We start from the raw sequence: 24084 nt of genomic DNA, 5'->3' as shown, positions 1-24084 counted from the left end.
GATGAAAATATAATGAACACCCATGTACCCACCACCTAGATTTTGTAGCTGTCAAAAATTTCCCATGTTTGCTTTATCTATTTTTATCTAAAGTATTTTAAAGTAAATTACAGATGTTATATATTCACATCTAAATTATTTAGCCTGCATATATCTGTAAAAAGATAAAGACATATCACCATATGCAAACATTAATTTAAAATTGATCAAAGACCTAAATGCAAGAGCTAAAACTATAAAACTCTTTTTCTTTTTCTTTCTTTTTTTTTTTTTTTTTTTTTTTTAGCAGAATCTCACTCTATTGCCCAGGCTGGAGTGCAGTGGTGTGATCACGGCTCACTGCAGTCTCGACCTCCTGGGCTCAAGTGATCCTCTTGCCTCAGCCTCCCGAGTAGCTGGGACTACAGGTGCACTCCATCATACCAAGCTATTTTTTGTATTTTTTGTAGAAATGGGATCTTTATAAAAAATACAAAAATGTTGCCCAGGCTGGTCTCAAACTCTCATGCTCAAGTAATCCACCCTCCTTGGCCTCCCAAAGTGCTGGGATTATAGGCATGAGCCACCGCACCCAGCCTAAAACTATGGAATCCTTAAAAGAAAACATAGGTATGAATTTTCATGACTTTGGATTAGGCAAATATTTCTTTAATATGACATCAAAAGCACAAGCACCACCAACAAAAATATATAAACTGGACATCAAAATGAAAAACTTATGCTTCAAAGGATACCATCAAGAAAGTGAAAGAAGTCCAGGCATGGTGGCTCACGCCTGTAATCCCAGCACTTTGGGAAGCTGAGGTGGGCAGATCACGAGATCAGGAGTTCGAGACCAGCCTGACCAACATGGTGAAACCCCGTCTCTATTAAAAATACAAAAGACATTAGCCGGGCGTGGTAGCACGCACCTGTAATCCCAGCTACTCAGGAGGCTGAAGCAGGGGAATCACTTGAACCCAGGAGGCGGAGGTTGCAATGAGCCGAGATTGCACCACTGCACTCCAGCCTGGGCGACAGAGCAAGACTCCTTCTCAAACAAAACGAAACAAAACAAAAAAAAAGAAAGAAAGAAAGAAAGAGAAAAACAACCCAAAGAATGGGAGAAAATGTTTGCAAATCATGTATCTGATGAGGGTCTTGTATCTAGGATATATAAAAAATGACCACAACTCAATAATTAAAAGACAACCAAATTTTAAAATGATCAAAGGAGACTGCACATGAATGTTTATAGCAGCTTTATTCATAATTGTTAAAACTTCAGCGCAACCAAGATGTCCTTCAGTAGGTGAATAGACAAACTGTGACACATCCAGACAATGGAAAGCTATTCAGCACTATAAATAAATGAGCTATTATGTCATAAGAAGACATGGAGGAAACCTAAATGCATATTACTAAGTGAAATAAACCAATCTGAAAAAGCTACAGACTGTAGTATTCCACCTGTATGACATTCTGGTAAAAGCAAAACTGCAGAGATGGTGAAAAGATCAGTGGTTGTCATTGGCAAGAGGCGAAGGACGGATGAATTGGTGGGGCACAGAGAATTTTTAGGGCAGTGAAACTACTCTATGATACTACTATGGTGGATGCATGTCATTACATATCTGTTGAAACTCATAGAGTGTACAATATCAAGGGTGGACCTTGATGTAAATTATGGACTTTAGATGATAATGACGTGTCAATGTACGTACATTGATTTTAGTTAGTAGGAGAGGCTGTGCGTGTGTGTGGGCCGAGAGTATATGGGAGGTCTCTGTACTTTTCACTTAATTTACTGTGAACCTAAAACTGCTTTAAAAAATTTAATCTCTTAAAAAATGAAAAATATGTGGGCAAAAGATCCGGTAGACATTTCTCCAAAAAAGATATCCAGATGGCTAATAGACACTTGAAAAGAGGCCAGCGCCATGGCTCACGCCTGTAAATCCCAACACTTTGGGAGGCCAAGGTGAGTGGATCACCCAAGGTCAGTAGTTTGAGACAAGCCTGGTCAACATGGAGAAACCCTGTCTCTACTAAAAATACAAAAATTAGCCGGGTGTGGTGGCAGGCATCTGTAATCTCAGCTACTTGGGAGGCTGAGGCAGGACAATTGCTTGAACCCATGAGGCGGAGTTTGCAGTGAGCCAGGATTGCACCACTGCACTCCAGCCTAGAAGACAGAGTGAGACTCTGCCTCCAGAAAAAGAAGAAGAAGAAAAAAAGATAGTCATCATAATTAGCCATCAGAGAAATGCCAGTGAAAACCATGAGGAGATGCCACTTCATACCCACTATGTTGGCTGTGATAAAAAAGATAATGATGACAAATGTTGGTGAAAATGTGGAGAAATTGGAATCCTCAGACACTGTTAATGGGAATTCCAAATGTTGCAGCTGCTTTGGAAAAGTCTGGAAGTTCCTCAAATGGTCAGAGTGACCATATGAGCTGGGAATTCCACTCTTAGGTATATACTCAAGAGAGTTGGAAACAGGCATTCAAATGAATAGTTTACATGAATGTTATCAGCAGCGCTATTTGCAATAGCCGAAAGATGAAATCAACCCAGATGTCCATCAGCTGATGAGTGGATAAACAAAATGTGGTCATCTGTACAATGAAATATTATTTAGCTTTTAAAGAGAATGAAATTCTGATATGTACTACAGAAGCTTTGAAAACATTATGCTAAGTGAAGAATACAGACACAAAAGACCACTTAGTGCATGATTCCATTTACATGAAATGTTCAGAATAGGAAAGTCTATATACGGAAAGTAAATCAGGGTTTGCCTAGGGTTAGTTAGGGGGATGGGAAGATGGAGGGATGGCAGGGCTAAAAGCAAAAGGGTATGGGATTTCTTTGGGGTGGTAATAAAAATGTTTTAAAATTGTTATGATGAGTGCACAACTCTGTGAACATACTAAAAGTCATTGAATTTTACACTTTAAGTGGGTGAATTGTATGATATATAAATTGAATCTCAATAAAGCTCTTGAAAGGAGAGATAAAGACATTTTTCTTTATGATTCCAAGACCATGATCACATCTAACATACTAACATGTCAGGTTGTCTTGATATAATATTGAGATAGATCACTGGTTTAAGGTGCTGACAGCCTTGTAAGCCTCCATTATAAGCCTGCATTTTAGCCTTGTAAAATGCAAACTTTCTAATTCTATTAATCTTTGCTGTGTACAATATTAGCCGGAATTCTTCAGTACAAAAGAGCTTCCCTTCGTCTTCTGGGCTACTTGATTATCCTAAAATAAGGTTTGTACTAGAGAAAGAAGAGAAAAGTTAAATTTTCTTCACTTTCATTACCACTTTCCAGAATCAGAAGTTTGGTTTTTGAACACTGTTTTCCATGGAAAGGAATCAAGTATTCTTGCGATTTGACCAATTCAAGGTCTGGATCAGGAACGGACGAAGTGAACCAGAACATCTTGTCTCAGATATAGCAAAGATGATGGGGAATACGTCAGAAGGATAAAGGTGCCAGTTTAAAATGATTACTATTGCCAGACATGGTAGCATATCTATAAACATGGTGACTCGGAGGCTAACACAGAAGGATCACTTGAGCCCAGGAGTTTGAGGTCAGCCTGGGCAACATAGTGAGACCTCCGTCTCTCAAAAGCAAAATTAATTAATTAAAAAGTGGCTACTATTGATTAAAGGTAGGACAGTGTGAACATCAAAAATTAATGCAACTTTAGTTGCTTGAAATGTACCAAATATGTAAAAATCAGTGAGTCCATAGTGATACTCAACAGAATGAAAACCTGAACAAAAACAAAACTCGCTTGAATTCAGTGAAGATGAATATGAAACTGGCTTCTTTCTGTGAAAATTGGTCATTAAAGCTTTCTTCAGAGGCAAGGTGAAGATGTAATTACACTGATTTCTCTTGGTAATTCCATGTAATCTGATGCTGCCAAGGGGAATGTCCTTTTCATGCAGGTTGTATCAGTCACTTCTAGAAATAGTGGACATGGAAGATTCTTAAAGGGGGTAAAGGATTTGCATTGCGGGGGAGGAGGCGGGATAATATTCTGATGTACATGAAGTAATTGAAATTAGGCTGAGCTTAACTTTGGTGTGAGTGTCTAAATTAAGCAAGGGTCAATAAAAGCGAGTTGTCTCAAATCCTTTCTGGAATAAGGTAGCAATTAAGAGAAGAAATAACAATATTGTGTATGTACATAGCACTTACTATGGCAGGGCTTTGCAGCAACCCTATGAGTTCAGTTTTATTACTCTCATCCCCATTTCACAGGTAGAGAAACTGAGAAACAGAGAAGTTAGATAACTTGCCCAAGGCCACACAGCTACATAGTGGAGCCAAGCAGCTCTTTACCACTACTCTCTCCTGCTCCCCACTTCACTCTCCCATGTAAGTGTAAGCAGTTGAAGAAGGCTTTCAATTAGAGATGAACGTAGTGTATAAAGAGTCCTTCTCCTTCCTTGTGATAATGTTTTCTACTTCTAAACAATCCCGGTAACACAGTCTTGATAAGGATTATCCCACCTCGCCAAGAAATGTTGGGATGCCTCCAAGCGTGACCCTGGGCTTTCTTGTCTTTATTCTTTCTACAAACTCTCCTTGATGTCATCCAGGCCCATGACTTAATCTTGATGACTTTCATGTTTGTATCTTCAGCTCAGACCTCACACTTGAGGTCCAACTTGAACATACAACTCTACAACAGGGGTTGGCAAGTTATGGCCCATGGGCCAAATCCTGTCTATAACCCATTCTTGTAAATCAAGTTTTACATATTTACACATTCATTCATCTACATATTGTCTGTGGCTGCTCTTGTGCGACTAGGACAGAGTTGAGGGGTTGTGGTAGAGACTCCATGGCCTTCAAAGCCTAAATATTGACTATTTGAACCTTTAGAGAAAACACTGGTCTTCTCCAATGGGAAGTCTTCATGCTCTTGGTCCAGCCTGCTCTTCCCTGAATACGTGGCACCTCCAACCACTCAGTTAATCAGAGGCAAAATGTGTGAATCACCCTCGATTCTGTCTTTCCTGTCACCCTCCCATCCTAAGACTGTTGATTCTGTTTGCCAAATCTGGACTTCTCTCCATCGCCATGGCCACCAGGCAGCCCCTGCATCAGCCTCCTTGAACCCTCAAGGAGGGCTCTCTTCTAAAGATCTTTGTCTCCCTCTAATCCCTTTCTATACCACAATCAGAATGATTTTTTAAATTTTTTATTATTTTATTTTATTTATTTGTTTTCTTGGAGATGGAGTCTCACTCTGTCACCCAGGCTGGAGTGCAGTGGTGCGATCTCGGCTCACTGCAACCTCTGCCTCCTGGAATGAAGCCATTCTCCTGCCTCAGCCTCCCAAGTAGCTGGGATTACAGGTGCCTGCCACCATGTCCAGCTAATTTTTGTATTTTTAGTAGACACGGGGTTTTGCCATGTTATCCAGGCTTGTCTCAAACTCCTGACCTCAGGTGATCCACCCGCCTCAGCCTCCCAAAGTGCTGGGATTACAAGCATGAGCCACCGCGCCCAGTGTGACTTTTTTTTTTTTTTTAAAATCAAAGCTAATGAATTACTCTTCTCCTTAAAACCTGTAGATGGCCTCCCATAATACTCGTTAATTGGCCCTGCTTAACCCTCCGAGTTCATATCACCTTCCCCCACTGACCTTCAGCTTCTCTCCTCTCCTTTCTAAGATGCACAGAACCTGTCTGGCCATGGGAACTTTGCACATGCACCTTGCTCTCTCAGAAAACTCAAGATGGCTCCTCTATCACAGGCTTGGTTCATTTAATCTTTTAGTCTCAGTTTACAAAGATCACTTCTTTAACTTCCCTCTACACAACAATTCTCTGTCCTCCCCCAACCCCCAGCTCAGTTTTCTTGATCTCATTACTCTGTCTGTTGATGGCCCTCATAGTATTTATCTTCATCTGTAATGATCAATTTGCTGCCTTTAGTTGCATGTTGAATATCTTTGCCATTGGTGACTAGAACATAAATAACGTTAGGTCAGGGATTGGATCAGTCCTGGTCATAGCTTTATCCTCAGAGTCTAGCACAGAGCTAGCCAGACAACAAATACATGCAGCTTTGTGGGTCAGCTATAGGGTCTTTGTTACAACTACACAAGTCTTCAATGGTAGCACAAGTAAATGATTGGGAGCGGTGTGTTCCAATAAAACTTTGTTTATAGACATGAAATTTAAATTTCATTTAATCTTAATGTGCCATGAAATATTCTTTTGGTTTTTTTCCCCCAGCCATTCAAAAATGTAAAAACCATTATTCGCTTGAAAGTTGTATAGAAACAAAGCTTCTGTGATTTGGCCTTAAGTAGTTTGTCAATCCCTCATCTAGCATATTGCTTGGCAGAGTCTCATAATTTTTTCAAATAAAGAAGGCATGCAAGCAAGAACTTCAAAATTAGAAATATTCTCCAACCGATTCTCCTTATATTAGAAATCAACGTGATCCATGCAGATAGCAACCAAGAGTTCATTAATATCTGGCATCTTCCTAAACACCCACTTCTCCTTACGTTGTGCAGACAAAGTCACTCTCATAAATAACCCAGATATGGAAAGGAATTAGTATTCAGTGACTCTCAGAAACTTTTTAGAGTAATAAGGAATAACTCTAACAAAGCATGCCTTTCTGTTCATTGTATAATAAGGTACACACACACACACATACACACACACACAGAGCTAACTTTTTCAATTCTACCATTGGTTTTTTTGTTCTCTGGATTCTGAATTATCTCAACCTTTTTCTTCTCTTCCCTGAGAATACTGAGGCACTTTTCCTTCGAGAAACTGGTAGTAAACCAGAGAATAGTGTTTGCATGTATGTGTTCTTAGTTTTCTTATTCTTGACTTAGATCTTTACCACCATTTTCTGTTCCCACCATCATCAGGTCTTTAGGACTGTCATGGTAACACTGTTTCTCTTTATTCTCCTACCTTCAGTATCTTTTGCTCCCCACGGATCAGAGGTGTCAGCTAAAAAAATACAAATTGCTTATTCTACCTAATTAATTTAGCCAAGGTAGTAGAGAAACGTTGAAATCAATATTTTATTGGTGTTTATTTTTTTTTAAAACTGTTTATTTCAAAAGCTAGTGTTTTTTTTTTTTTTAAAAAGAGAAAACGAATAATTTTTGAAAACATTTTTTTTTTCTTTGAAAACAGACCTCTAAAGGAGGTGAAAGAGTTTGGCATGTACTTTCTGATGGCTTATCATATATAAGAATCTGATTGATGACCATAGATTTTTAACCAAAAAAAGTTCTTTTCCATGAATGCCAACTTACCATAACAACTATCTACATATCAGTTCTCAAAAGCATGACGTAATTTTCTCGATCTTTTAAAAGAAGAATTATGTGACCTTATTCAGGCTTGAAAAAGCCTCAACTCAAGTGTCTTTGGGGAAAAAGCCACACTTAGTAAATGATTAACTTGCTTGGCATTCCTTCAAGGTCACTCCGTCATAGATAAGAGGACTGTGCCAGCCACCATCAGGAATTTAAGATCAAGCACACTTCTCTCTACTATTTAGACCCTCATTTCCAGATACCTTAAAGGAAGCCAATGAGATACATTTAATAAACATTCATATTGTGTGAAATACAAATAAATATAAATTGTATCAGTTTAATATAGAAAAAGGTTGCTTGTTTATTCAATAATTGATGGGATCCCAAGAAGGGAACATGAGTTCCTACTGTGTGCCAAGCTCCTTGTCATAGATTCACCTTTCATTCCCACAATAACCCTGTCGGATAGTGTTTCACTAGTACAGATAAGGAAACTGAGGCTCCTGGATAGTGATGCATCCAAGGTTACCTAGCAAGTAAGAAGTGTGCAAGGATCCAAACTCTCTGTTTTCTGTTTATAAGTTTGATTTTTCATATTGAAACACAGAAGATAATTGCTCACTCTTCTCTATTGGATAGGGCGAACTGTCCCTAGGGAACCAGTGGGTTTCTAGACATCTGATGATAGACCACGGGTGACAATAAATATATTTACAACTGGAATGGGAGTAAAATTAACATAAAAATCAATACACATATAAAATTATAAACGCCCTCCCTCTTATTCTCTAAACTGAGCTATACCAATCCAAAACTGCTTACCAAGTAATCTAAGTTGTAACATATTGCTCATTGAATATTCTAATAATTTCTAAATCGTTTCTTGATTTTTAGAAATTGTTGCTGCTCTGTTTTGTTTGACACAGCTATGACCAGATGAATGATGCCTCTGTCTGAGCCATGATTTGATGCAAGGTGCCAAATCCAACTCATCCAATGACGTCCCCCTTAAATGGAGTGTCATTAGGGCCCCAATGCCAGCTCTTGGATTTGTTGCTGCTCAGGGGCCACCAAGATGAGTACCCAGGTCTCAGCTGGCTGAGCCTTTGTATATGAGAACTTTCTACATGGCATGGACTCCAGAACTATGGCTCTGCAAACCATGGGGCCACCAATGTCCCCTGATCCAGCCTGCTCTGTTCCCCCCTTCCGAACACCAGCGCTAGGCTCCCTACATTGGCACCACCCCCATGTCCCATGACCCACCTTTGAAGCTGTTAGAGGGTCATGTCCCATGACCTGTGCCATGTCCCACGGCCCGCCTTTGAAGCAGTCAGAGGTAACATCTTATCTAATCAGCAGAGAATATATGTTAAGAGTAACAATACTATTTTTCAGTGCTGAATTTACTTTCAGTTTCTGATGAACCAACAGCAAATTAATAAAAAACATTTTCCTGCCAATTTTCCTAGCTGGTATGTTAATATATTTAATATTTTTATAATTTTCTGAGTCACACAGCTACCAGAAGATCATATATCATCATTGGTCATCATGACATTCAGTGACATGGCAATTACCTTAAACTAACAAGTTCATATTATAATGCAAATTATAAGTTGTTTTTACCACTAGTAACAATTGCTATTTTACTATTTACTGATTCATATAGAAATACATACATTTCAGGTTGAAACTTATAAAATCACTGATGTTCAACCATTTTTAACCTATAAAAACAGTAGTTTCATATGGTCCCACCAGATAGTTCTAACAACTTGAGTGGCAGTACTGGGTTATACCTGTGGAATATACTCTGATTTAGACAATTATACTTTTCTCTTCTTGGCCAGTGGTTCCCAGCCAAGGGGCAATTTTGCCTGCCAAGGGACATGTGACAATGTCTGGAGACATTTCTGTTTTTCACAGCTTGGGAATGTTACTGGCATCTAGTGGGAAGAGGTCAGGGTGCTGCTAAGACATCCTACAATGGATAGAACAGTTCCCACAACAAAGGATGATTCAGCCCCAAATGCCAATAGCACCAAGGTTGGGAAGCCCTGCTATAGGCAAATTGTACAGACTAAATGGCCACATGTGTATATGTGTCATTGTGGTTTAGAGTTCTCTCCCTTTCATTTTCATCTAGACCTTTATTTGTGCTTAACTTTTGCTTGTAAATACCTTGTATTTTGTTAACTGTGATCCTCAGCTGAGGGGAGGCTAATTTAAAATTAGCAGCTGGGAAAATAGTACACCATAGATGAGTAAAGAAACCTTACTGTGATTGATTTTACAACAACATTTAAGTAAAGAGAAAATAAATGAGCAATGTCATTGTCTACTCTTTCTACATGAAATTCAGGTTTGTAACTGTTTGCTCTCCTTTTCTTTTAGATTTTCACCTAAATCCTCCCCTCCCATACCCTCTGACTTGCTCACATTGGTTTACCGATTGCCTTAAGGTATCTCATTCTTTCTGGCATTTTTACTCCCCGCTGTTCTGTCCCCAATTCCATGCCTGGACCTAGTTGTGCATTCTTCTTTAGTTACTGTAAACTTACTATACTTACTATGGTGATGTTCACAGAGAACTTGCTTAATGTGTGTTTTATGATTTAATTGATGGGCCATATTTCACACATATAGTTCTATATAGTTTATTTTAACCTAAACTTTTTATTTTGGAATCCTTTTAGATCTGTAGAAAGGCTGCATAGATGGTGTAGTTTCTACATGTCTTTCACTTAGTCTCTCCCAATGTTAACCTCTTACACAAGCACAACACATTCGTTGAAAGTATGAAACGAACATTGGTTCAATACTATTAACGGAACTCTAGACTTTATTTAGATTTTACTACTTAACCACTGTAGTCTTTTTTTCTGTTCCAGGATCCAATCCAGGATCCTACATTGCATGTAGCATAGAGGTTTATTTCTTTGATATTTCCTTTAAAGAAGAGTGTTTGAAAGAATGACATTGGTCTCAATTTCTATTTTGGGGAGAAATGCAACCCTGAAGAAAACATCATACTCTATGCCACACCCCAGCCTGTAGTGCGTCCCCCAGGCTGGAGTGCAGTGGCGCAATCTCGGCTCACTGCAACCTCTGCCTCCCAGGTTCAAGCAATTCTCCTGCCTCAGCCTCCTGAGTAGCTAGGATTACAGGCATACACCACCACACGCGACCAGTTTTTTTTTTTTTTTTTTTTTTTTGTATTTTTAGTAGAGACAGGATTTTACCACGTTGGCCAGGCTAGTTTCAAACTCTTGACCTCAAGTGATCCGCCCATCTCGGCCTTCCAAAGTGCAGGGATTACAGGCATGAGCCACTGTGCCTGGCCAGGTTATTAACTTTTAAAATATAGAAAACTCCATGTAAACACCAAATCTTTGACATCTCTTGAAAAACCAGAAGATCTGGGAACATAGATCCTGCCTGCACATGTAGCCATAGTTGTCTGCCTCTGGGTAGAGGCTGCCCCCTTTTCCCGGGGCAACATTCTCCTGTCTGCCATCTGCCCCAGCGGTCTCTATTTTCTGCCCATGGAAACCAAACGTTGATTGTCCTATCCTCAAGACTGTGCTTGGGTTTGCTGTTAGACCATGCCCTAAGCACACCTTTCCATTTGTTCTGTTGGCTCTTCTAGGTGTCTGATTTTGCTTGTATGCCTCTCAGCCTTAGGACTCATTTAAATTAGAGGGCAAATAGCTGCCTGTCTCCAATTAACCTGGGCCTACAATGCAGATCAGGGCGTGCATGGGGCTGGAGAAATTTAATTATCCTCCTGGAGAGGGAGTGCGCTTTTACCGTTGAAGAGAAAAAACCAAAGAGCATATCAAGTAGGTCTGTACAAATGTTGCCTTAAGATGGAGGCTATTCTGAAGCTCTTGATCCTGAACTAGGCTCAACAGAGCATGGCCGGCAGCGTTGAGGTCAGGGATAGAGACCCACGAAGTCAAAGGACTTGCACTCTTCCACATGGCAAAGTATCTGCTTCTTGCCTTGTATTTTAGAGAATTAAAGAAATTTACAATTTTAAAATGAATAATGCAGCCCTAAGAAAACAAGTAACAGTGGAATTGTCTAACTCTAGATTTATGTTTCAGATGCTGTTGGTTGGAAATTTTATTTTTCATATAAATTGTAACCACATGTGGCTTGAGATTTGCTGGTTTAGCTTAACCTCCCAAATAATACTTATTTTAGAAATATGTTTATATTTCCATTTTCTTCTGGAGAAAGGTTTTTATTGTATCATCATTGTTTTGGTATTATTCTAATTTTTATTGTGCATTAAAAAAAAATAACATCTTATTTTATTTTTTGAGACAGGGTCTCACTCTGTTACCCAGGCTAGAGTATGGTGGTACGACCCCAGCTCACTGCAGCCTCTGTCTCCCAGGTTCAAGTGATTCTCCAGCCTTAGACTCCCGAGTAGCTGGAACCACAGGCACATATCACCACACCTGGCTAATTTTAGTATTTTTTTTGTAGAGATGGGATTTCACCATGTTGCCCAGGCTGGTCTCAAACTCATGAGCTCAAAGCCATTCACCCACCTTGGCCTTCCGAAGTGCTGGGATTACAGGTGTGTGCCACAGCGTCCAACCTATTGTGCATTTTTCCTATATTTTGGAAAAATTAAAGTATGGGAAGTGTATCGGTCTCATGGCAAAGCATCTGGAATGGAAAGAACTAGAACTTACTATTTTAACCTTTTGAAATAGAGCAACTTCCAGAGAACTTGTCTTTCTAAAAGTGAAGGAAATTTAAGAATATATTTCTTCTTGATCAGTTTATTGAGTGTGTGCTGAGAATCTGTATTGGTAATTTTTATTTTTGGAAAAAAAAACTTCCAAAACAATTTTGCAGTTTTGAATGAAAGATGACTGTATGCAAATCAAATGTTCAACTATTAATAAGTTAGTGTTTGAGGGCAATTACATTTCAAAGATATAAAAATCAAAAGAAAAAATTGGGAAAAAGTTTGAAGAGAGAAATAAGGTGTTTTCTACAATATTTTCTTTCCATAACCCCAAACCTTTTAATAAAAGAGAGCAATTTGAATTGTGCCTGTTATTTAGAAAGATGATAAAATAGCCAGTCTCATATATATGTGTGTGTATATATATATTATTTTATTTTATTTTATGTTCCGAGATACATGTGCAGAATGTGCAGGTTTGTTAGATAAGTAAACGTGTGCCAAGGTGGTTTGCTGCACCTATCAACCCATCACCTAGGTATTAAGCCCCGTATGCATTAGCTATCAATCCTGATGCTCTCTCTCCCACTGGCCAGTCATATATTATGATCCAGCTTTCTTCTGGGAAAAAAATTATAAAACTATACTTATCATATTTGGCTCTAATATGTTTTGCACCCATATTGTTCATTCCCCAAGCACTGTGCTAAGTATTCACATTTATTAATTCAATTAATCCTTATAAAAGCTGAAAAAGTATGAATTACTATCCCCATGTTACAGATGAATAAACTGAAGGGCAGAGAGAATAAGCAAGTTGATCGATAGCTGCTAAGTGGCAGAGCTGGGATTTAAACTTAGGTGTGTATGATCTTTCAAGCCTGTCAACTGAACTACTGCACACACTGCCCCTGCTGATTGCTATGGCGTTATGTCCTGTGATTCCTATGTGATAAGAAATAGGAGAGCAAAACTGTCTCTCTGGCTTCAGCCACCCCTGCTGTTGCCGTGAGCAGGAAGCAGGATTCAGGGGTCTCCCGGCCTCTGGTTTCTCTAGCACCCATGTCCTGACCAGATTTCAAAGGCTTGGAGTTGCAACTACATATTTTCCAATTTGTGTGTTTTTTATTTCCCTTCCTAAAGGGATTTAGGCCAGCTTGAAGATAAAAAACACAGAAACAAGCAAACTGGACATACTAACACAAGATTAAAAAGACCAGGTGGATTTAAAATAATTACATTAGAAAGTCAAGTTAGGGCCAGGCACAGTGGCTCACGCCTGTGATCTCAGCACTTTAGGAGGCTGAAGTGGGTGGATCACTTGAGGTCAGGAGTTTACGATCAGCCTGACCAACACGGAGAAACCCCATCTCTACTAAAAATACAAAATTAGCCGGGCGTGGTGGTGCACACCTGTAATCCCAGCTACTTGGGAGGTTGAGGCAGGAGAATCGCTTGAACCCAGGAGGCAGATGTTGCAGTGAATAGAGATCACGCCATTGCACTCCAGCCTGGGTAACAAGAGCGAAACTCCGTCTCAAAAAAGAAACAAACGCCAAGTTAGAAGTGAACATTTGAAACCCCAAAGAGTGCCTATGTTCTAGGCAGCCAAGAGAAGCAGAGAAGGAAAAAGTAATCTATGTGATACCCGGTGGTGGTGGTGGTGTGGGGGGATATTGACAGACTCGAGATTTTTTTTTTAGTTTTATTTTTGTTATTATTATTTGGTATTTTTAGCAGAGACAGAGTTTCACCATATTGGTCAGGTTGGTTTTGAACTGCTGGTCTCAGCCTCCCAAAGCGCTGGGGTTACAGGTATGAGCCACTGCACCTGGCCAGACTCGGGATTTTGAAAGATGGCTTTTAGCATTTGCTGAAGAGCTAGTTGCAGTAGGAAATGTAAGGACTACCCGCCATGATGAGTTTAGCACCTCTCTTCCTCACGGATCCGTTTTTATGAGTTCTCTATTCTATATGAAGGTAAGCAATGCAATTGGACCAAGACCCCCTTCTCTCCCAAGGAGCTGCGTGTGATCCCCAGCTGAGGAGAGGCTTGCACTCGCAAGTAAGTACACTTCGAAGGTGATTTGAAACACAATACTGATCAGATATTTCAGAAGAGGTCAAACATGAATGTGAATACAAGCGGAATCAGCATTTGCTCAGAAGAATAAAGGCAAGTATGATACTGAAGGTTCATAAAGGGTCAGGGAGTAAACACAAACATTACGTTCTTTCTGTTAGCTGAGTTTTTCAAGTTTAGGGTACAAGACATGAAGGTCTCTTGAGTACGGATGAGTTTTTAAAAAAACAAATCTTTTAAAAAAATGTTCTCAGAGAAAGTATTTTTAAAAACAAAAGAAAGATATGAATTTTATATGACTTGAAAAATGACCTAGAACCAGCACAAAGCTATCCCAGGAGAAACAGCACTGGCTTTGAAGTGATAAATGTTAGGTTTGGCTGTGGGGTGTTTCACGACAGAGCTGATGGGTCACCAGCACTCATGTTAGAAGCACAAGTGAAGGCAGGCATCTGTATTTCTTCTGCCACACCTAGCACCAGAGCAGTCCCACCTTGTTGCATAAATGAAGGGCTATGATTCACATTACTGTCCACATGGTGTGTGTCTCCTGAAGTTGTACAGTGCACAACCTGAGTACCCGTACACAGCAACCCTGAGAGAGGGGCATCTCTTTGGGTTTTGAAAAGTTTCTCTTTCTGTTTTATTGTCTGCTGGATGGGCAAGTATAAAAATGTAAAACCAATGGCTTGGATAAGTATTTCAGTGTGCTTAGCTTCGACCCAAAAACGATTGCTGAAGAAGATGAATATAGAATTGAATTTTTAAATGGAATAATGTAAAATATAGAAAATGGGTTGGTTATCTTCAGAAATTCTGTGGTGATTCTTTTCTTAGAGAAAGGAAGCTTTGCTGGACGCAGTGGCTCACGCCTGTAATCCCCACACTTTGGGAGGCCAAGGCAAGTGGATCGCTTGAGCCCAGGAGCTCGAGACCAGCCTGGGTAACATGGGACCTAAAAAAATAGTAGATATGGGGTCTCTACAAAAAATCAATAAATGAAGCGGGAGGATCTCTTGAGCCTAGGGATAGAGGCTGCAATGAGCCGTAATTGCGCGACTGCACTTTCACCTGGGTGACAGAGTGAGCCCTTGCCTCAAAAAAAAAAAAGGCTTCTACGAAGTAAATAATCGTTTTATATAGAAATATATTAGAAAAATTCGGATATGTCTACATTCAATTTGCATGAAGGGCATTGCAGTGCATGGATCCCAGGTCTGTGAGTGGAAAGCACACGCGGAGGGCGCTGCTGTTGCCACTGCATACCCAAGAGCCCACTCAGACCCTCCAGCAGAGGGCGCAGTGCGGCCTCTGTTGTGCACAGCTGTGCTGCTTTAAGGAAATGAGAGCCTCTGTCTCTGTCTTTAGAAAGCAGAGGTAATTAATCAGTGGGGGCACTGTGTGGGGAATGGGGCTTTAGTCCCCCATACTCTTGGTCAGCTTCCTCACCCCAGTCACCTCAAGCAACCATATAATATAGGGAAGAGGGCAGGCTTGCTGTGCCAATGTAGCTCCCAGATGACTTCCCAACCTTTCTGGAAATTTAGGAGCCACCAGGGAAATTATTTTATTTATCGCACAGGGATTATTCTTACTTATAATCCTAATGCACAAGGATTAGATGAGTTAATCTAGGCCAAAATGCTCTTGTAAACTGCTCATGTAAGATACCATTGCACGGATGTAAATGCTAGATACTCATAGTCCCATGATCCCCATACATGAATGTGTATTTGAATCTGGGAGCTTCAAAAATACTGATGCCTGGGCCACTCCCAGGGATTGTGATTTAACTGGCATGCAATGTGGTCTGGGCTTTGGAATCTAAATGATCTCCAGGTGATTATAAATATGCAGACAAATTTGGGAAACTCTGCTGTAGTCCATTTCTCCCCTTCTCTCAAGGTAAGCCTATTGTTGGCCCCTTTTGTCTGTGTAATGATAATGATGATGACCACGATGATGAAGATCATGAGTGTACATAGAATAATTCACCATACTTGGCCCTTCTGAGATTTCTCTTTGGAGAGATCCCTACTGGATTATAACACACTGACAATAGAGCTTAGCCATAAATATCATAGGATGTCTGCTTTCTTTCATTTCTTTGTATGTCATATACCATATCTTGAAACTGTTGGTTGAACTACATTTCACTTTTGCATTAAATATTTCTGAGTATTGGCTCTACATTAGGCATTGTTCACTTTTTAATTTTTTTCTTCATGTCATAAGTTTATTGACAAACATATCTAGTATGCCATATGAGTTCGAGTTTGATCCATTTCCAGAGGCTGCACCTCTTAAAATGCTCTTCATATCTGTTAAATGGATGAACTGAAACATCCTTATGTTTTAAGCAGTTGGTGTCTTGCTATAAGGAAGGGTGTGGCAAATGCAGATCCAAAGTACAAACACATCTTAGCTAGTAACCACCACTTGTTTTCCACTGAAAATGGCAAATTCTTCCCAGGGCCCTCCTCATAGTGGCTCCTATGGACCACAGAGGTGGTGAACCTCCAGATGCTCAGGCCCAACATAGTGCTGCTGGAAGCTCTGCGAAAGGCGCAGAGACCGAGGACGGATGAAATGGCAGCACCTCACCAAGACCTTGTTTTCACCTACATTAGGCATTGTTAAAAAAACATTTCAGGATCCGATATTTGAGTCCTGGGCAAATATTGGCGTGTTCAGAGATGTGTTATTAATTTGGCCACTAGATGGCAGGACTTTGTAAATCATAATGAATACAAAACAAAGCCCATAATAAAATTCTTAATATAAAAACAAATAAATGGCTCCTAGGTGAAGATGGAGCAGGCTTAGGTAGTATTCTAAGGGACGTACAGTTTATCTTTGATGGCCTCGAAAGTCCCCTTTCTCCAGTCTGTTTGGGTAGCTCCAGGGCTACCAGGACCACCTGCCCCCACATTGGTACATGTGCTCTCTGCTTCACTCCTGAGCTCTCGGTCTCTCCTGGTGATCAGGAAGGGCTGGACAGCAAACCAAATGGTAGACCATATGGATTATGCTAATTTCAGGCCAAGTGATGCAAGACTGGGGAGAGTGAATTTTTGCTTTTCCCCATCCATAGTTTCTTCCAGGCAATAGTGCAAATAGAAGAACCAGGAAGGAAAGGTGGGTATGCTGCTGCAGGATTTATAACTCATGCTGACCCCATCAGGGGAGGAAGCCACAGGCCTGTGGGACTCTAGATGATCAGGTGCACTGGCTTGGGTGTACAAACCGCACCAGCTGGGATTCAGGTTGTCTTCAGATTTAAACTATTACAGGTATGCAAGATAAAGGTGTTTAGAGTCATCCCAGACTATTACCTGTTAGTGCTTGCAGGTGACTATGTATTTTTCTACAACTATTTGTTAAAAAATGTTTAGCTTCAGGTCAGGTAAGCCCTCTTCCTAAGCCTGAGTCCTTGGGGACACTATGCCCAGTTTATGCCACAACTAAAATACCCACACCCTAATTTTCAGCCCACTGTTATAGATCAAAACTGCTCTTCAATAGTAATGACTGAAAGTGTTTTTGATATAGTTAGGTGGATAAAAGACCTCTGTAGGACACCTGTCTGTCTCATTCCCACTTTCCAATGGAGAAAAGATGTCAGTGATAACAATGGAATGTTGCTTTGCAAGCGTTTTTGGCTATAAACCTCAGTCTTTAGCAATAAAGATGGTGAAGATCATGAACATTCATCTACCCCTTCCCCAGGCCCATGGCCACACATGTGAAAATGTGTTTGGAAGCTGAAGAAAATATACTGAGCTTGTTACTTGAAGATGTACAGAAAATATTGTTTTAAAATAGTTCATCAAGCCAGGCATAGTGGTTTGTGCCTGTAATCCCAGCTACACGGGAGGCTGGGGCAGGAGGATCACTTGAGCCCAGGAGTTCAAATCTAGCCTGGCCAATATAGTGAGACTTCCATTTCTAAAAAATAAAAATAAACAAATATAAAGTTCATTATATGTTTCCTGATTTTTCAAATCGCTGTAAATTTCCCAGTTGCCTTCACAGTTAGGTGCCAGTGTGTGGCTGAGTTCTAGCCAGTAGAATTCGAACAGATGTGGCATTAAACCTCACATACTCCTCCATGACTTTCCCCTCTTCCTGGTGGCTGGTAGGATAATGACTAGAGTATTCTGGGAAGCCAAATTTTGAAGATGGCAGAGCTACCATCAGCCTGGGCCTCTGAATGACCATGTGAAACAGAGCCCTTCTCTTCCCTCCCCCTTACTTTATACACCAACTCCCTTCCCCAACTTCTATCCCTTCGAAGTGTTATGTGAATCAGAAACTTCTCTGTGTGTGAGCCATTACATTTTTGGTTCTACTTGTCACAGTGCTTTAGGTTGTAACAAAGGACATGCATGATTCACATTGGAACTCTCCATCTTAGGCACCTTAAACCCTGCTTTAGGAAGATGATAGACCCCCCTGATTGGCAAATACATACTTGGTTTGATGAAATAACTGACAACAAGCTAGCGTAACACTTTACAATTGAAAGCAATTGAAAATCACATTCAAGGCAACGTTGACTGTGTACTCCAGTGTTCTTGAAAAGTTTAGGAATTTCAACTGCATGCAGGTTTTATGGTTCACAGATTTCATTGTAGAATGCTGAATTAGAACTCTCGGTGAACCCTAGTCACATGCCCGTTTTAAGTCATGAATACCTTACTTTACTAAACTAAGTAATGTTTTATAACCTGCCTGGATGGAAAGCCATTTAAATACAGTGATAGATTAATAAGAGATAACCGTGTGGAAATGGGGGAAATCAGTGACCTGGGTCATACTCCTAGATTTCCCACTACCTTCAGGCCATGGACAAGTTATTAGATCGGTATAAAAGTAACTGCGGTTTTTGCCATTACTTTCAATTCATACTTCACCTCCCTGAACCTGAGTCTTCTCTCCTAAAACAATGCAGTTGGAGGTGATTTCTTTCAGCTCTAACATTTTATCATTCTGTAGTCATTATTTTTTTCCTTTTTGCTCTTTTAGAATTTAGTTTTTATTTCTAACAGTTAAACACTGATGGTTTAAAAGATGGATTAGCAAACCTTTTCTGTAAAAGGCCAGATAGTAAATATTGTAGGCTTTGCGGGTCACACAGACTCTGTGGCAACTATCCAACTCTGCCATTCTCATGGGAAAGCAGTCATAGACAACACCTAAATAAATGGACGTGGCTGTGTTCCAGTAAAAGTTGATTTGCAAAGATAGGCAGCTGGCTCCCTGGCCATAATTTGCTGACCCCTGTTATACAGGGCCAGGTGTCTTCCTGCTAGGACCTACTGCAGCCATTAGCAATAATTTCCTGCACTGTACCTCCCCACCCCCACCCTCTGTGGCTCCAGTTTTTCCTCCCTGGATATAACCACTTTTTTTTCTAATTAACCTCCATATCTCTCAATAACATGTATACAGAACAATTTCTGCCCAGAAAGCTTGCTCAGGTTTAGCAAGCCCTCCAAACGATTCACATTAAAATTTTAAAGACATGCTCCAGAGAATTTTTTCACATTATTGTAAATATATATATATATATTTAAGTTTGCTTTTTTCTTAAGCCCAGTACTTCTGTTACTAGCCCTACCTTTATCACCAGTTCCAAAGTTTGGCTGGCACCATATCTTCCTCTTTATTCTGGACTCCTTAATTTGGAGGCAGGGGTTGGGGGGAAGCCTGTCATCCAGTAGCCTCCTGAGGAATGGTAGTTGGGAAATACATTTTTGAGGTTCTGCAAGTCTGAAAATGTTTCAAGCATACTTTCACACTTAACTCAAAACTTGGCTGACGGTAGAGTTCTTGATTGGAAACAGTTTTGCTTCACAATGTTAAAGTCTTTATTCTATATACTTGTAGTTTCCATTGTTTCTGTTGAGAGATTCAAAGCATTTCAAATCCTGTAATAAGATTGTTTCTTCCTCAGTTTTCCTCTCAGGAAGCTTCTCTGAGCTTCTCTTTGACCCTAGCATGTGTCTCAGTGTGGTTCGATTTTCATCCATTGTATTAGTCACTCGGGGACCCTTCCAATTATGCCTTCAATTCTGGGATAGTTTCTTGATTTACTTCTGCGACAGTTTCCTTCCCTGCATTTTTTCCTGCCTTCTTTTTCTGGGACTTCTCCCACTTAGTCGTTGGCCCGCCCGCCTGGAGTGATACTTTTTTTTCTATTTTTCATTTCTTTATCTTTGTGCTCTAGTCTCTGAGAGAATCCTCAACTTTTTGTTCTATTGAGTTTTTCATTTCTGTGTTCATTAATGTGAAACCGTATGAAATTGCCAATATTTGATGATTTTTAATCTTACAAATGGCAATCTCGTAATTTCCAAAAGCATGCTCTTAATTCCTGATTTTTCTTTTACAATATTTTGATAGCATCCAGTTCTCATTTCATGGATGTAACATCTTCTCTTATCTCTCTGAGAATACATTAATGGTAGATTTTTTGAATGGTTTCATCTTCCTGTGTAGCCTTTTTTCCCAGTTCCTTTTTTCTGTCTAATTGTTTTGTTCTGTGCCTTTCGCATTAGAAATTTTTCTCAGTTGATGATAATATCAAATTGTAAAAGCAAACATTTCAATAGCACTTACTCTCTGGCAGAAACACTTTTAAATGTTTCATGCATGTGGACTCATTTCATCTTAGCTACAATCCCAAGTGGGCTTTTAGAGATGAGAAAACTGAGCCTCAGAGGTTGAAGCTGTCTGCCAATATTTTAAGATGTGGCACCAAAGAGGACCGAAAGCTCTGTGCCAGTGAATGGAGCTTGTCAACTGTGGGTTTCACTGAGAGCAATGGAGCCCCCTGTGGTGGGCAGAATAATGGCTCCAAAAGTGTCCACACCCTAATCTCTGGAACCCGTGAATGTTACCTTACATGGCAAAAGGGGACTTTGCACATGTGATGAAGCTAAGGACTTTGAGATAGGGAGCATAGCCTGGATTACCCAAGTGGGCCTTAAGTAATCACAAGGGTCCTTATAAATGAAAGAGATGGGCAGAAGAGTCCAAATCAGAGAAGGGGATGTGAGGATGAAAGCAGAGGTTAGGATGGGCCAAGAAATGCAGGCCACTTCTGGAAACCAGAAAAGGTGAGAAAATGTATTCTTCCCTGGAGCCTCCAGAATGAATATAGCCCTACTGACATCTTGATTTTATCCTTTTAAAAATTCCATTTTTAAAATTAAAAAAAAAATTATTATTATTATTATACTTTAAGTTCTGGGGTACATATGCAGAGGGTGCAGATTTGTTACATACGTATACACATGCCATGGTGGTTTGCTGCACCCATCAACCCATCACCTACATTAGGTATTCCTCCTAATGCTATCCCTCCCCTAGCCTGCCACCCCCGACAGGCCCCAGTGTGTAATGTTCCTCTCCCTGTGTCCATGTGTTCTTATTGATCGACTCCCACTTATAAGTGAGAACATGTGGTGTTTGGTTTTCTGTTTCTGTGTTAGTTTGCTGAGAATGATGGTTTCCAGCTTCATCCATGTCCCTGCAAAGGACATTAACTTATCCTTTTTTATGGCTGCATAGTACTCCATAATGTGTATGTGCCACATTTTCTTTACCCAGTCTATCATTGATGGGCAATTTCAGTTGGCTCCAAGTCTTTGCTATTGTGAACAGTGCCACAATAAACATATGTGTGCATGTGTCTTTATAGTAGAATGATTTATAATCCTCTGGGTATATACCCAGTAATGGGATTGCTGGGTCAAATGGTATTTCTAGTTCTAGATCCTTGAGGAATCACCACACTGTCTTCCACAATGGTTGAACTAATTTACACTCCCATCAATGGTGTAAAAACGTTCCTTTTTCTCCACATCCTCTCCAGCATGTGTTGTTTCCTGACTTTTTAATGATCACCATTCTAACTGGCATGAGATGGTATCTCATTGTGGTTTTGATTTGCATTTCTCTAATGACCAGTGATGATGAGCTTTTTTTCATATGTTTGTTGGCCACATAAATGTCTTCTTTTGAGAAGCGTTTTTTCATATCCTTTGCCCACTTTTTGATGGGGTTGTTTTTGTCTTGTAAATTTGTTTAAGGTCTTTGTAGATTCTGGGTATTAGCCCTTTGTCAGATGGATAGATTGCAAAAATTTTCTCCCATTCTGTAAGCTGCCTGTTCACTCTGATGATAGTTTCTTTTGCTGCGCAGAAGCTCTTTAATTTAATCAGATCCCATTTATCAAATGTGGCTTTTGTTGCCATTGCTTTTGGTGTTTTAGTCATGAAGTCTTTGCCCATGCCTATGTCCTGAATGGTATTGCCTAGGTTTTCTTCTAGGGTTTTTATGGTTTTAGGTCTTACATTTAAGTCTTTAATCCATCTTCAGTTCATTTTTGTATAAGGTGTAAGGAAGGGATCCAGTCTGAGCTTTCCACATATGGCTAGCCAGTTTTCCCAACACCATTTATTAAATAGGGAATCCTTTCCCTATTGCTTGTTTTCGTCAGGTTTGTCAAAGATCAGATGGTTGTAGATGTGTGGTGTTATTTCTGAGGCCTCTGTTCTGTTCCATTGGTCTATGTATCTGTTTTGGTAACAGTAGCATGCTGTTTTTGTTACTGTAGCCTTTTAGTATAGTTTGAAGTCAGGTAGCATGATGCCTCCAGCTTTGTTCTTTTTGCTTAGCATTGTCTTGGCTCTGCAGGCTCTTTTTTGGTTCCATATGAACTCTAAAGGAGTTTTTTCCAATTCTGTGAATGAAGTCAATGGTAGCTTGATGGGGATAGCATTGAATATATAAATTACTTTGGGCAATATGACCACTTTCACGATATTGATTCTTCCCACCCTTGAGCATGGAATGTTTTTCCATTTGTTTGTGTCTTCTGTTATTTCCTTGAGCAGTGGTTTGTAGTTCTCCTTGAGGAGGTCCTTCACATCCCTTATAAGTTGTATTCCCAGGTATTTTATTCTCTTTGTAGCAATTGTGAATGGGAGTTCATTCATGATTTGGCTCTCTGTTTGTCTGTTATTGGTGTATAGGACTGCTTGTGATTTTTGCACATTGATTTTGTATCCTGGGACTTTGTTGAAGTTGCTTATCAGCTTAAAGAGATTGTGGACTGAAACGATGGGGTTTTCTAAATATACAGTCATGTCATCTGCAAACAGAGATAATTTGACTTCTTCTTTTCCTGACTGAATACCCTTTATTTCTTTTTCTTGCCTGATTGCCCTGGCCAGAACTTCTAATACTATGTTGAACAGGAGTGGTGAGAGAGGGCATCCTTGTCTTGTGCCAGTTTTCAAGGGGAATGCTTCCAGCTTTTGCCCATTCAGTATGATATTGGCTGTGGGTTTGTCATAAATAGCTCTTATTATTTTGAGATACGATCCATCAGTGCCTGGTTTATTGAGACTTTTTAGCACAAATGGCTGTTGAATTTTGTCGAAGGCCTTTTCTGCATCTATTGAGATAGTCATATGGTTTTTGTCACTGGTTCTGTTTATGTGATGGATTACGTTTATTGATTTGCGTATGTTGAACCAGCCTTGCATCCCAGAAATGAAGCAAATTTGATCGTGGTGGATAAGCTTTTTGATGTGCTGCTGGATTCGGTTTGCCAGTATTTTATTGAGGATTTTCGCATTGATGTTCATCAGAGATATTGGCCTGAAATTTTTGTTTTGTTTTTTCAGAGACAAGGTCTCCCTCGGTTACCTAGGCTGTAGTGCAGTGGTGCTATCATAGCTCACTACAGCCTTGAACTCCTGGGCTCAAGTCATCCTCCCACCTCAAGTCTCTCGAGTAGCTGGACTACAGGCATGCATCGTCATGCCTGGCTAATCTTTTTCTTTTTTCTTTTGTAGAGATGGGCTCTCACTATGTTGCCCAGGAGGCTGGTCTCAAACTCCTGACCTCAAGTAATCTTCCCATCTTGGCCTCCAAAGTGTTGGGATTACAGGCAT

At 40.1% G+C, this 24084-nt stretch overlaps 1 protein-coding gene across 1 annotated transcript; it reads right to left on the bottom strand.

Moving 5' to 3' along the window:
- Positions 1-16327: 16327 nt before the first annotated feature.
- LOC112615791 (cytochrome c oxidase subunit 7C, mitochondrial-like) lies at positions 16328-16725 on the bottom strand. The gene has a single exon (XM_025372666.1). It carries the CDS (start codon positions 16651-16653, stop codon positions 16462-16464), a length of 192 nt encoding a protein of 63 aa, XP_025228451.1. The 5' UTR covers positions 16654-16725; the 3' UTR covers positions 16328-16461.
- Between the last annotated feature and the right edge of the window lie 7359 nt (positions 16726-24084).

This window comes from Theropithecus gelada, chromosome X (genome assembly GCF_003255815.1).
Source record: "Theropithecus gelada isolate Dixy chromosome X, Tgel_1.0, whole genome shotgun sequence".
Lineage (NCBI taxonomy): Eukaryota > Metazoa > Chordata > Mammalia > Primates > Cercopithecidae > Theropithecus > Theropithecus gelada.
This window is presented reverse-complemented; position numbering and strand designations above follow the sequence as displayed.